This window comes from Gymnoscopelus braueri, assembly GCF_963280865.1.
Source record: "Gymnoscopelus braueri genome assembly, chromosome: 1".
NCBI lineage: Eukaryota > Metazoa > Chordata > Actinopteri > Myctophiformes > Myctophidae > Gymnoscopelus > Gymnoscopelus braueri.
Genome location: NC_137603.1, coordinates 6793360 through 6809177, shown reverse-complemented (window position 1 = coordinate 6809177; position 15818 = coordinate 6793360). Strand labels below are relative to the sequence as shown.

Here is a 15818-nt window from a genome sequence, read left to right as displayed (position 1 = left end):
GCAAGAAGTGGGAGGAATTAACCCATTAAGATCTGTGTCACTTTTTAGATTTGAGCTAAAAAGCATTATTTTACACTTTGGCTATTCAAAAATAGCAGATCTACAAGCTCATAGCGCGGCACCGAGTGCCGCGCTATGAGCTTGTAGATCTGCTATTTTTGAGAAATTGTTCAAATTTGTGCAAATCTTTGAATATATATATATTTTCAACGAGCATTTGTAACTCAAATCTTTGCTTCTGGGGGTCCCTGGAACAACATATTTTGAGATGGGGGTCCGTGGCCAAATACATATACATTTTGGGGTCCTTGACATGAAAAAGTTTGAAAACCACTGACATAGTAACATATTTTTTTTTCAAAAAACTCTTAGGATTTAGAAGACATTTTGTAGAATCGGAACCTCAGGCCTTAATGGACTAATTGGCATAACGACTAAATTGTAATTTTGACTGTAACTTACAGCTGCAGTAGTGAGCCTGCGTTGCCCAGTGGACTGACTGCCCATTCTGGGGTAACGTAAGGTCAGGGTAGGGGGGTGGGTGGGGGGGGGGGGTTTCTTAAAATATAATTGGCCCATGGAGGGTCCTCCTCGAGCATTAATCTGTCTCCGATTATAAGTGTAAGCTTACATGACATCTCCTCCTGACGCCTGACACCAACACTCAACACACTGTGACCTCTAAGGTCAAGCAGTATTCAGCATCACAGTGCTGTTTATCTTTCTCTCCATGCTCCGCTTGCTTTATAACATTATAGTTAATCCGTTAAGATCCGGGAACACATACTACTGTGTCATTTTAAGATTTGTTTTTTAGCTATAACCATTATTTTATACTTTGGGCAATTCAAAAATAGCAAAAGATCTGCTAGCACGCGCTATATGAGCTTGTAGATCTGCTATTTGTGAAAAATCGTGAACATTACATTTTGTGCAAATGTTTGAATACCCCCCCCCACAGAATATTCCAAAGATTTGCACAAAATTCTCACGAATTTAAAAAAAAATAGCAGATCTACAGGTATGTCTGCTATTTTTTGATAGCCAGAAGACATATACAAAATGACACAGATGCGTTCCCGGTCTTAAAGGGTTAAACTGTGGGGGGTTGCTTGACCTCTGAAGCTTTCAGTGCTTCTCAAAACATTTCCATTTCAAAAGGACCTCCAAAATGTTTATGTGCTTGTTTTGCCGCAGTCACACCCCCATTTGAGACCATTTTGTGTCCATATTTGTCAAAGTTTTTCAAAAATATCAGATCACAAGAGCTTGTAAAACTGCTATTTTCAAATAGCTCAAATGAAGTGTTTATACCGTTCCTCATTTTCCCGCGGACCCCCTGGGACCCCCTCAAGGTCCCCTGGGGGGGTCACCACCAGATCCCCACTTTGAGAATCAGTGCTCTACACCTGCGGTTCTCAAAGTGGGGTCCGGGGACTCCTAGGTGCACTTGAAGGGGTTTTCCAGGGGGTCCCCAGCTAAATTAGTTACTGTAATATACAGGGTCCCCACACATTTTTAGCAATGAATTTCCAAAACTTTTCCAAAACTTTTCCAGAATATTTAGCCCAATTTCCAGGCCTATATAACAATCATTCAGCGCAATAATGTGTCTCTTACTCCTATGTAGAATGCCCAAAGATAGGCAGTGTAGCAAAAATAAAGCATAGAATATAGAATAGTACAATTTCATTAAAAATTTCGTGCAAAATTAGGGCATAGCTCACTGGAAGACTCATTATGGCATCCGTATGACTTATTTTATTTAAATAATATATGCCATCACACAGCCCGTTCGGCGAAAAACTACTTATGTTACATATTTCGTGTAATGTTATACATGTTTATGAAAATGTTTTGTATTAACAAAATCAATAGCCAAAAACAATGCATAGCCAAATATTTTTCCAGGACCCTTGATAAATTCCAGGACCTTTGATCAATTCCCAAACTTTTCCAGTACTGGATAATTTTTTTTTCAATTTCAAAATATTTCCAGGAATTTCATGACCGTGGGGACCCTGAATATAGCATAAAAATCAGTTTAACCACTTCAACCTTATTCTATGCTTCGGCTATTCAAAAATAGCAGATCTACAAGCCCACAATGCCCACAATGGGCTTGTAGATCTGCTTTTATATCTAATGAAATATCTTATGGGGGTCTGTGGTACAAAATATTTTCAGATGGGGGTCCGCGGCCAAATACATTTTGATTTGGGGGTCCTTGACATGAAAATGTTTATATATACTAGCGTGACTCTAGGATGAGACACACATTCACTTCTAACGTATAAAAATAATTCTAAGAAATATATACTTTGGGTTGATAAAAGCATTAGAACAAAATTATATTGATTCATTTGAAAGACTATACCAACAGATACACCAACAGGTCAACAAGGTTATAGACTGCAATATCCAGGCTGGACAGATACATACTAAACTAGAAAAAGTGCTCCTCGGAGCACAGGTCTCCGCCAGGTCAGGTACGTTATTGTGGCCTCCTGGTGGCGCTATAATAGGCCAATGTGAAAAGGGTGCCATTTATTTTTAGGTCGTTCATGGTAATCGGACACTGCATTCATGATTTGAGGCATTTTGTTCCAAAAATGTGTTTTGCTAAATTAGACCTGCTGGTGGCGCTATAACAGGCCAATGTGAAAAAGGGTGGCATTTCTTCCTTGGCCTAGTGGGAATGTGTTTGTGAAATTTCACGGAAATCTGCTGCGTTCATGATTTGAGGCATTTTGTTCAAAACGGACCAATCCTGCAAATTTTGAAAGCCAACCTTAGGCAATGAGGATGGAATATGGGAAATCGGACAGATCCGTGTTGATCAAATGACTATAGAGATACTGTGTACCGATTTGCATGACGTTTGGATAAAATCTGTAGGAGTAATGTAAAAAAATTGGTTTTGCACAAATCGGCCTCCAGGTGGCGCTATAACAGACCCATGTGAAAAATTTGAGGCAGAGGTTCTGAATTGGCATCCAGGGAGTGTGTGTGCACAGTTTCGCAGCAACCGGGCCAACGGTGCCAGAGATTAGCTGGTAACACACGGACAGGACGGACGGACACACACACGGACACACACACACACGGACGGACGGAGGGTAAAACATACTCTCTCGCCAGGCCTTTCGGCAACAAGACTAAAATTAAGACAAAGATGAGACAAAAACCTGGTGACGGCTGACAACAAATTATAATAAACTACAACATTTTATGGCCAGGACAGTGTTGTGTAACTAAACTTCGCCTTCGGTGCGTTCGACAAATGCTCAGTCATCCCATTAATGAACCACATGATCAGTACATCCCTTGAATGAATTTGCAATTCACAATTTAGCCAGAAAGGTAAACACGTACACGTACATCAAATGCAGAGAGACAGACGGTGTAGTGCCTCAGTAATCTAGTATCATAGCTAAACCAAAAACCTACCAACAGTCCAAACAATATAATATCAAGAAATAATAATCTGTACATTGGAACTATAGTATACCAGGTCAACAAATGAACCTGGCATCTATCTAAATTATATTTTAACCTTTGCATAAGACCGCATGGTCGTCAAGGCTATAGGTGAAGCCACCAACGTTGATCAGTGCGCTTTTAAACGCTTTGACTTCAGGCTATTTAAAAGGCTGATCATCAATAACTGATCTGTAATGTTTTGTAACATTGTTAAGGCTTCAACAGTTAGTTGTGGCACCAATGGCTGACACCAAGTCCTCCTTAAAGACACCTCATTATAACCACCAATCACTTGAGTCGTAGCAGGTTCCATTTACAGAACCCATGTTGTTGTTTTCTATTGTAGTTCTGTAGCACTTTGTAAATAGTATATGGATTTCAATATGGATTTATTGGATTATTGATTGTTCCGTATGTCTCTCTCACACATTTACACTCAAAGGACCACAATGGCAATAAGCTGTCATGCTTTTTTTTGTGTTTTATGCTTTTGACAGATATGTACAAATACAATTGTCATGTATATGTTTCAACGTGAATAATTGAACGCTATCAACGACGCCGAGTGAAAGGGTGAGTCATTTGTGGCCCAGAATAACTCACGCTTCCGCACGCACAATTATGCACGCATGCAATTGCCATTCTTTGTTGGGGGCCTATTCATTTATGATGCTTTATGACGCAAATGGGGTGGAGTAACGAGGGATACGAACCCTAGCACGAAAGCACCTAATTTGGTCACAGCAGGACGTCACACCTCTAGTCATAAATCAGCCTTTCACTAGAGACACCGCTCTGCTACCAAACATTATATCCAAGAATATTCTAAGATAGACCACGAAGGAATACATAGATATCTCCAAGAGGTGAAGAATAGCTACAGCTATATCTACTCCATATTGACATAGACAAAGTAGACTTGTCAACCCTTATTTTTCACCCAGTGCCAATGCCTAAGCTTGTAATCCCGGGCGCCACTAAATCAGTGGTGGTGGTGCTCTTAGACAAACTGTACGTATACATCTGTCTCTCTCTCTCTCTCATACGAGCATTCACGTTCCTACAGAACCTGCTGGCTGTTTTCCACCATCAATGAACAATAGTTATTATATGCAGTAAAATCCTCAGAGTAAATTTTACTCTTGAAATGGCCAACCAAATGGCCCCTTACATGTCTATAACTCAGAGAGGGTACAAATGGAACAAAATGGACCCTTACCCTCATCTACTTGGTTTCATTTGTACACTCTCTGAGTTGAATTAACAGCAACTTTTTTTTTAATGAATAATAAAAAAGAAATTCTATTAGATGGTGTCAAAGGTCACATCTCACCTAGACACAGGATCTGACACGAATTTTGACCCGAAGGTCAACATTCAATTTATCCCCTGAGCAAGCAGGCAGGCTCTATTAGCTCAATGGTACAAAAAAATTCAGCACTTGCGCAGGAAACCGGGTTCAAATCCAGGGTAGAAGAGGAAAGTGCTGCTTAAAGCAGCACTACATAGTGCTGCTTTAAGTCTCAGGATTTTACAGTGAATGAACACAACTTATTGTAAAAAAAAAAAAAAAAAAGCTTGGTACATACCTTGGAAGACTTTCTTGTGGCGGGGGGATCCTCCTGTGAGCTGGGAGAGACAACAACTACCAACAGTCCTCCAGTGGAAAAACACCGTTTGTGCAACGAGGTTCCAGCAGGACAATAAGACAGGTTTGCCTGCCAACCCCCCCGGTATGAAGTTTCCCTCGGTATATATAGGAGTCATTCTGCTGCAGCTTTTATTCCCCTCCGGCCGGCCGGCATCCATGTGTAAAGGGATATTGTCACATTGAGGTGGTTTTATAATAATGACACTGAGGAGGAGGAGAGGAGAGACCAGGGCCTTGGAAAAACATCTCCATTCAAGTTAATTTTTCTCTCAAAAAGCAATGAAAACTTAAGAGACGAATCCTGTGCTTCGCTTGTCACGGTTAGTGGACACAAGGCTTAGTTTGGCCTATTGTGGGGGGACAAAAAAGAACATTGTATGTGTATAGAATTAAACTTCTAGCCCTAGTTTTGCTGACTTAACTGAACGTTGTTGTTTGCTAATAAGTTAATATGCTACTTCATACATATTATTATTATTAGCCTATTCCTGGAACTATTGACGAACGCGTGGAAACCAGTTTGCCGTCCTCCGAAGTGAAAAAAGAAAGAATATCCACGTTCTTCACCTAAAGCGGTCTCAGGGGGGATGAACTAAATTAAATGATTGCCATTTTCCATGGCCTACAGATTCTGTCTCAACTACACAAACGTCCAAAAGTCCGCCAGAAACCCGAGCAGAGTTTACAATAACTAGTGCAAACAAATTTGACTTTATTGCATAAACAGCTAAAATGATCGTGTTCTCTTTCCTTCTCGTTATTGACAAATGAAACTCATAAAGTGCGAATGCATTAGCCTGTCTTGTCTTTCTCTCTCCGTCTATATTCTAGGTTTCATGATGTTTTTTTAGATTTGGAAGCCCACACGGGTCAAGTCTAACCGATTGACCCATCGGGCAGAGACGTTGGTCGTAATTTGGTGAGACTATACTGTACTGTACTGTTTCGTCTTTCTGTTTCTATTTGTTCTAAAGCAGCCACGAGAAAAATGCAACGTTGTGTTTTTGGGGGACTTCAATGTACTACTGTACTGTGTGTGCATACTTGTGTATAGTGTGTGTGTGTGTGTGCGTGTGCGTGTGCGTGTGTGTGTGTGTGTGTGTGTGTGTGTGTGTGTGTGTGTGTGTGTGTGTGTGTGTGTGTGTGTGTGTGTGTGTGTGTGTGCGTGTGCGTGCGTGTGTGTGCGTGTGTGTGTGTAAATATATATCCCATTAAAACCGGGAAAGCAAAGTCATTTTAGATGCTAGATTTTAGCATCGCTGGCTATTCAAAAATAGCAGATGTACAAGCTCGCAGCGTGTCACTTCGTACCGCGCTGCGAGCTTGTACATCTGCTATTTTTGAATATTATTTTTGAAAATTCCTGAAAGTTTGAGAACTACTGATTTTGAAGGCATTCGTATAATCGGCCTCAGGTCTTAATGGGATATATACCTGTGTGTGTGTGCGTGTGTGTGTGTGTGTGTGTGTGTGTGTGTGTGTGTGTGTGTGTATGAGCGCCGGCGTGCGTGTAGTAACATGTAGTAACGTGTGGTAACGTGTGCGTTAAAACGTATGTGCTAAGAGGGCGACCAGACCACCTGCTGTGTGTTTTTCGGGGGGGGGGGGGGGGCGCGTACAAAAAAAACGAGGACCAGCGTCTCTCTCTCTCTCTACTGTCGTCACACGTCAGTCTGAACGGCCTTAGAGTTACTGTTGCTCCGGCTGATGTCCGTCCCGTTGCCTTTACTGGGGCTCTTGTCCAGCCCGCACAGGGACTCCGTCACGCCCTCCTCCATCTCCATGTACTCCCCCTTGTCGCCCAGCGACGACCCCGACGGCGAGCCCTTCAACCTCCTCAGGAAGAAGTTCGGGAAGTAAGGGCACACGCCCGGCGGCAGGCTCTGCACCGCCGCCGGCGTCGCCGGCTCGTTGTCCGTCTCGCGGTGGTAGAAGTAGTTGAAGTTGGACACGATGACGGGCACGGGCAGCGCGATGGTCAGCACGCCGGCGATGGCGCACAGCGAGCCCACGATCTTGCCGCCCACGGTGATGGGCTTCATGTCGCCGTAGCCCACCGTGGTCATGGTGACCACGGCCCACCAGAAGGCGTCCGGGATGCTGGTGAACTGCGACGCGGGCTCGTCGGCCTCGGCGAAGTACACGGCGCTGGAGAAGAGGATGACGCCGATCACCAGGAAGAAGATGAGCAGCGCCAGCTCGCGCATGGAGGCGCGCAGCGTGTGGCCCAGGATCTGGAGACCTGTGTGTGTGTGTGGGGGCAAGTGATGCAAGAAAGTCGCGTGAAGTTTTCAATGTACAGATAGGGCTGTCACGATTACAAAGTTAAGTTGACGATTAATTGTCATTGAAATAATTGCGATTAACGATTTAATTGTGTGTTTGGCTGCATTGAACATTGGAACATATGAATACAATTTTAATTTCTGTTTGCCTGTCGGGCTTCGTAATAAAAAAAAATGCACAGGGAAGATATGACAAAACTTAAAAATACAAAGAAATTATTGACATATTTAATAATTCTATACATGTAAAAATAGCTGAAATAGCTGATCTACAAGCTTACAACGCGTCACAAAGTGACGCGTTGTAAGCTTGTAGATCAGCTATTTCTGCAATTTTTTATATTTGAAAATGTGTGGACATTTTTCAACATGGAAACGATTATGAAGATTATGCAAAAATCATTGCGATTATCTCAAATAATTGCGATTAAACGATTATGTAATAATTTTGACAGGCCTATGTACAGATTGTAATTTTTTTTACAGTATATTGTTTAGACTGATGCTAGGTTTCTTGGTTTACCTGTGATCCTAGTTTACAGAGTCACTACACTGTCTCTATGCATTTGATGCATGTGTTTAGCTTGCTTATTGTAAATCGCTCTGGATTAAGAGCGCCTGCTAAACGCCTAAAAGGTCAATTGTAAATTGAGAACAAAGGGAGTCTAGCGGTGCGCCCCAGCTTGAAACGGCCAGTCCGGTGCGTCACAGGGGCAGGGACAACAGATGCAGAAGAGATCAACGCTGGAGCAGCACGGACAGTTTAAGCCTTTTGTTATTTAGGTGCGAGTACAAAATGTTTAGGCCTCAGAGGCATGACTCTGAGAAAGGTCGTAAGACCGAAAGGTCAGTCACTTTTTGTACTTGCACCTAAATAATAAAAGGCTTAAACTGTCCGAGCGTACTCCGATTTTTTAACTTAAAGTAGTGGTTCTAAAACTTTTTAATTTGAAGGACCCCCAGTTTAAGTATATCGAAAAATTAGGGATGCACCGATATATCGGCCACATATCGGTATCGGCCGATATTTGCCGCTATCGGTCAATATCGGTATCGGCATATAAAGTTGACATTCACCGATGGCAGTAGCCGATATTTTTCTGTTGTTGACAAGCTTACATTTTATGGTTATGTTGGTGTATTGGTTATGTGCAGCCTACCAAGCTGTAGATTCTGAACTGGCTGAACTGGATTTGTTCCCTGGCACAAAAGGGGGAAATAATAACACCAAAAACGAAATAAACAAATATCGGAATTGGTATCGGCTATCGGCTAAATTGTTATTTTAAACATCGGTATCGGCCAAGAATATCCATATTGGTGCATCCCTAAGAAAAATACTATAGCATAATAGTAGGTCTAAAGTTTCTCAAAATTGTTCTTATAAAAGCAGCAACTTGAGTAGCCTATGAATGCAGCCAGACTTTTAGTAACTTTCCACCACTGACTGACCTTTGGAGTGTCTGGACAGCTTGAAGATGCGGAACACCCGGACCAGGCGGATTATTCTCAGGATGGCGAAGCTCATGGCGTGTTCCCCTTTGCTGTCCCCCTGGTGCTGCGCCAGGTCCGTGCCCAGCGTGATGAAGTAAGGCAAAATGGACACAATGTCAATGCTGTTCATGATGTTCTTGAAGAAGTCCGTCTTGCTCGGCGAGGCGAAGAAGCGCACGATGATCTCGAAGGAGAACCAGATGATGCACACGGTCTCCACTATGAAGAACGGGTCGTTGAACGGCGTGAAGCCGTGGTCCGGCTCCAGGGAGGAGTTGCCCGTCTTCGGCTGCAGGTACTCCTTCTCGTCCCTGAATTCCGGCAGCGTCTCCAGACAGAAGATCACTATGATAGATAGATGGATAGATAGATAGATAGATGGATGGATAGATAGATAGATAGATAGATAGATAGATAGATAGATAGATAGATAGATAGATAGATAGATAGATAGATAGATAGATAGATAGATAGATAGATAGATAGATAGATAGATAGATAGATAGATAGATAGATAGATAGATAGATAGATAGATAGATAGATAGATTATTATTTTTGTGTCATGCCCAGCCCACATGGACTCATAGGACACAATTATAACTCATTGCATAGGTGTAGCCTACAATATAGAAAAAACTCTGTTTTTCAAACTCCATTTAAAAGAACATTACGTCTTTTTTCCCCAAGTCTAATCTGCTAATAAATCCGATAATCATATAATATAACAGAAAATGTCATTTTCAATTTCTTCCAAGTCACATAATAAACAAAGTCTATCCTCTTCAAGAGAACTAATGAATGTAGATGCATACCTATGATAGGTATGAATTGGTATGAATCTACCTGGGAATCTGAGACAAATGTGTGTACAAATGGAACCAAATGGACACTTACAGGTCAATTTGTCTCTGAAGACACTTTTACAGCGTAGATGGAGGTCCCAAATGGGGTTCAGTGGTCTAATGCACTTTTTCCCAAACAGTGGTTCGGGACCGGGATTTGTGGGTCGCAAGTAAATAAATATATTTGATTTTTTTTGTTCCCTACATTTTGTTTTTAATTATTAATATTTCAAAACGTTTTTCTTTCTTTAATAAAAATAAATAAATGCATACCTATGGAGATGACTATGACTATACAGTAAATGCATATTAAACATGCCTATGGAGATGACTATGACTATAAATACATATTAAACATACCTATGGAGATGATTATGACTATAAATACATATTAAACATACCTATGGAGATGACTATGACTATAAATACATATTAACATACCTATGGAGATGACTATGTCTATAAATAGATAATAAAACATACCAATAGAGATGACTCTAACCAGTGGTCTAATCATAATAAATTACGTATCATATTAACATACCTATAGAGATGACTATGTCTATAAATAGATAATAAAACATACCAATAGAGATGACTATGTCTATAAATAGATAATAAAACATACCAATAGAGATGACTATGTCTATAAATAGATAATTAAACATACCTATAGAGATGACTATGACCAGCACGGACACCACGGCTATCCCCCGCGCGGGACTGGAACTCTCCGGGTACTCGAACAGCAGCCAGATCTGCTTCTTGAACTCGTCCTCGGGCAGCGGCTTCTCCTCCTCCTTCACGAACCCCTCGTCCTCCCGGAACTTCAGGATAACGTCCTCCCCGAGCTCGTAGAACTTCACCTCCTCGGAGAAGATGTCAAAGGGCACGTTGGCGGGCCTCTTCAGCCTCCCCCCGCTCTGGTAGAAGTAGAGGATGGCGTCGAAGCTGGGCCGGTTCCGGTCGAAGAAGTACTCGTTCCGGAGCGGGTCGAAGTAGCGGATCCTCTTGTCGGCGTCTCCCAGCAGGGTGTCCGGGAACTGGGATAGGGTCTTCATCTGGGTCTCGAACCTGATTTATTGATAGATAGATTGATTGATAGATTGATAGATTGATAGATTGATAGGTTGATTGATTGATTGATCGATTGATTGATTGATTGATTGATAGATTGATAGGTTGATTGATTGATTGATTGATTGATTGATTGATTGATTGATTGAATACTTTATTACAGTGGTTCTCAACCAGTGGTCCAGGGACCACCAGTGGTCCTTGAGGGGTTCCAGGGGGTCCCCAGCCAAATTAATAGTTAGGAACCAAATTGACCCTTATGTGTTTGTAACTCTGAGAGTGTACAAATGGAACCAAATGGACCCGTTAGAGTCCATTTGGTTCCATTTGTACACTCTCAGAGTTAAATGAACACTAATGATGATGATACAGTGTAGATTGGGACCCCCCAATAAACCTAAATGGTTGAGTCCCTGGCATATCTTTTCAAATGGGGGTCCGTGGGCTAATATGTGTCAATTTGGGGGTCCTTGACGGGAAAAAGGTTGTTGTTTGTTTGTTGTTTGCAGAAAAAAGCACATGAAAGTACAGTGGCTGCACCCAATACCTATATGTTCTCATCCCATTGAATGGGGCCATTATCAGCATTATCATCCCATAGCTTTGAAATACAGCACCGAGCCCCATTCCAGCACCTGCCTCGGCGGCTTGCCTCGCTAATCATTAGACTTTCAGCCCCAACCTCCTGGGATCGAATCACGACGGAGGTGCGCCGTCAGAAGCGAACTTGAGCCACGAGAGGCACCGCCGAGCGAGCTAAGGCGAGCGAGGCACAGAATCGTAAATCATATTTTGGGAAAAGTTTGTCCTAACTATTCCACAATCTCCTAATGCTATATAGAGTCTGGAACTACACCTCCCGAAATCCGAGAGAAGAAACTGGCACTTCCGTTCACGAAAATATATTTTAAAATAGCTTTACATTTTATTTTTTTATTTCCATTTCTGCTAAGCAGCAAGCTAAATATACTTAGATGATTTTGATTTATATTAAGATAAATTTGCGCGACTGTAAAGACGAAACGGAAGTGGGGAGGAGGCTTCACATCCGGTTTATATTCTGATCATGATCAGAGCTTCCGAGTCCTAGACTGTATGACCGGAAACATTAAAAAATTGTGGGAGGCAACAGTCTGGCCACGTGAGACTACTACTGACAAATCACTGCGCGTCTTTTCAGGCCAATCACAGCGCGTATTTTCCAGGACTTACGTTCAGGCTGATAACAGTCTTCTACCGGTAGACAACACATGCGGTAACATTGAATCACCATAGAATGGCTGATAACAGCCTACCAGCCTCCTGGTAGACCAGTAGGGACCTACTGGACCATAGCTATGGGTGATAATGGCCCCATTCAATAGGATGATAACGTGAAGCTCGGCTGGTTCAATACAAGGTCAGCTAATAGGAATTTAAAAAACAAGAAGGCCTTTGGAATGTTTCCATTGGAGTCCTTTGTAATCAATTCACAGTGACATTAAATGCAGTGGTGTAAAGTAAGTAAGTAAGTACATATACTCAAGTACTGTACTTAAGTAGGCCTACACTTTTGAGGATGTTCTACTTTACTGGAGTATTTCCCATTATCAATACTTTCACTTCTACTCCACTACATCTCAGAGACAAATATTGTACTTTTACTCAACTACAATTATTTGAAAACTTTAGTAACTAGTTACTTTGCAGATATAAATATATTACATTATAAAACATACATCAATCACTTTAGCCCTATTTTATACATCGGCTATTTGAAAATAGCTGATCTACAAGCTCGTGAGCTTGTAGATCTGCTATTTTCAAACATTTTAGTACTTTTACTTTTGGTACTTTAAGTACATTTTTATACCAATACTTATGTGACCATATTTGACTGGGAGACAGTCATCTAGCATTTTTTCATTTTATTTTTTTCATGTCATATGAAAACAGGGAATCATAGCAAAATAATGATATATTGGTTATAGAACTGAAGTAAAAAAAACTCTTAAGTAGAGAAAACACCACTTGAATTAGCGTTTGCTAGCTCTAACCTTATATCTTAGCTACATGTTTATGCATTTATTTCATATTTACATGTCGATTTAAGCTCTGACATGTATGTTAGACATACTCTAGTATGTGAAGAGTCTAACTGGGCTATTAAATCATTTTGGATAAAAAGAATATTTTTTTGAAAAAAAAAGAATGTTGCTTTCCCGAAGAATGGGCACCAGCGAGCTGACTGTCTCCCAAACAAAAACAGTCACCTTTTGTACTTTTACTCAAGTACATTTTGAATTCCGAACTCTTACTTGTAACAGCCTACTTCTACATTGCAGTATTGAAGTATTTTAGGCTACTTAAGTAAAACATTTGAGTAGGCTACTTTTTCCACCACTGCATGCACTATAGCATGCAGAACATCATATAAACAGTTTAACATAGGAAAAACATATAACACATGCAGAACATCATATAAACCATTGGTTCTCAAGAGTGGGGTCCGGGGACCCCCAGGGGTCCTTGGGGGTGTTCCAGGGGGTCCCCAGCAAAATGTGTTAATAGCATCATAATATTTTAACCTTTTATACTTTGGCTATTCAAAAATAGCAGATATACAAGCTCATAGCGCGGCACCGAGTGCCGCGCTATGAGCTTGTAGATCTGCTATTTTTGAAAAGCTAAATCTTTAAATAAATATTTTTTTTCCAAGCGAACATTTCTCAAATCTTGCGTCTGGGGGTCCCTGGAACAACATATTTTGACATGGGGGTCCGCAGCCAAATACAGATTATTTTGGGGGTCCTTGGCATGAAAAAGTTTGAGAACCACTGATATAAACAGTTTAAAATAGGAGAAAGCTACGTACCTCAGGCCGGACACGTTGATGACCACGCGCTCACAGCGGCCGTAGTCGCTGTACAGGTTCTCCTGGTACCCTGAGGAGGGGCGGCGCGTCTCCTCCTCATCCATGGCGCTGTGGAGCAGGAGGAAACTGTTGGAGCGCCGCTTGTTCAGCAACTTGCTTCCTCCTCCTCCGCCGCTATTCCTCCTCCCCACCACCACCTCCTCTTCCTCCTCTCTCTCCACCTCCCCAGCGCCTCCTCCTCCTCCTCCTCCTCCCCCTCCTCCTCCTCCTCCCCCTCCTCCTCCTCCTCCCCCCTCCTCGGCCTCCTCCTCCTCCTCCTCCTCCTCCTCTTCTATCATCATGTCGTCCTGGGAGCCGAGCAGCGCCAGCTCCGAGCGTCCGACGCCCAGCGCGCCTCCTCCCGCGCCTCCTCCTCGGCCCCGGTGCCGGTGGAGGTGGCTCCGTCTCCAGCCTCCTCCTCTCCGCTCTCTGAGAACTTGGTCCGGCTCGTGTGGCGACGAAGAGGAGGAGGAGGAAGCGGAGGAGGAGGTGGAGATAGAGTTGGAGGAGTTAGAAGAAGAGGAGGAGGAGGAGGAAGAGGAGGAGGGGCGCGAGCCGCCGCTACTGTTGTTGGCGTTTGACGATGAGGAGGCGGCGCGAGAATGCTGCTGGTTGTTGAGGAGGTGCCCTCCTCTTCCTCCCTCCTCCTCCCCCCCACCTCCTCCTCCTCCTCCCCCTCCCCCCTCGCCCCCCACCACCACCTCCTCCTCCGCCGCACGCGACGACGAATTAAGGCGCTCTTTCTCCCGCTCTTTCTCTCTCGCTCGCGCCTGGTTGGCCGCCCCGTTAAAGCCGTAGGGCAGGTGGCTGTCTGCGCCCACCATGGCGAACTCCATGATAGAAGAATACCCCCACCCTGTGCTTGTGAGCGTGTGCGTGTGCGTGTGCCTGCGCTTGTGTGTGTGTGTGTGTGTGTGTGTGTGTGTGTGTGTGTGTGTGTGTGTGTGTGTGTGTGTGTGTGTGTGTGTGTGTGTGTGTGTGTGTGTGTGTGTGTGTGTGTGTGCGTGCGTGTGTGTGTGCGTGTGTGTGTGTGTGTGTGTGTGTGTGTGTGTGTGTGTGTGTGTGTGTGTGTGTGTGTGTGTGTGTGTGTGTGTGTGTGTGTGTGTGTGGCCTATGTACGCGTGCACGCAGAGCAAGGAGGCGGCACGCACACAGGAGGAGGCTATGGGGTAGAATGATCGACAGGTGGCATCATCACTTAATACATCCTCCTCCACCAGTTATAGCAGGTCCATGCTGGGTGGTCCTCCGTGCTCCTCCATGTTAATATATCCTCTCATAGGGGGGGTCTCCAATGTCTTTATGACACCATTCATATGGGGGTCTCCAATGTCTTTATGACACCATTCATATGGGTCTCCAATGTCTTTATGACACCATTCATATGGGTCTCCAATGTCTTTATGACACCATTCATATGGGTCTCCAATGTCTTTATGACACCATTCATAAGGGTCTCCACTCTCCAAGCTTTGTTACGATGCCATCACCATGAATGACGTAAAGACAAGAAGTGTCATTATGGATCCTCAAGCCCTGACAGTCCAACTTAGATAGCGTCCTTCTCTTTGTTAATGTTTAGTCACAGCAGATCAATATACATCGATATCTCCTAAAGCTGCTCTTGTTGTGCCCATCAGGTGCTCGTCATAATGTCTCTTATATCTTTATATGTCTCTATCTATATATATATATATCTTAGATCTCTTATAGGCTATATCTTAATATCTGTTGTTGTGCCCATCAGGTGGTCGGTTATTTCATTTCTCTGCTTGCAGCCCAAAACAATGCGTTGCTTCTTTTTTTTTTTCAGTCTCTGATGATGTGGTCACTCCTGGATGCCATTTTATGGTGATAATAATAATACTAATAAAATGACATCTTGTGTTCTGTTACATCTGCCATGTGTCTTGACGTCTTGGAGAGGCTAAGAGGAGAGAAAAGAAAAGACAGGATGAAAAATGATGTTTTCAACATTGATGCCCGTTTGTTTTTTGGGCGACGGGGTGTAAAAGGCTAGTCCACTACGCATTTACTGTATTATTAAGAAACACCGAGAATACTGCAATGTATAATAATATATATTATTATG

The 15818-nt window shown here is 42.8% G+C and overlaps 1 protein-coding gene across 1 annotated transcript; it reads right to left on the bottom strand.

Annotated features, from left to right (window-relative positions):
* Window positions 1-6563: 6563 nt before the first annotated feature.
* On the bottom strand, window positions 6564-14562 carry kcna4 (potassium voltage-gated channel, shaker-related subfamily, member 4; the record flags this gene model as incomplete). Its single annotated transcript, XM_080435972.1, is given in 6 exon segments — window positions 6564-7368; window positions 8864-9258; window positions 10427-10830; window positions 13688-13795; window positions 13909-13982; window positions 13984-14562. Coding segments are annotated over 6 exon segments (2133 nt in total). The 3' UTR covers window positions 6564-6795.
* Between the last annotated feature and the right edge of the window lie 1256 nt (window positions 14563-15818).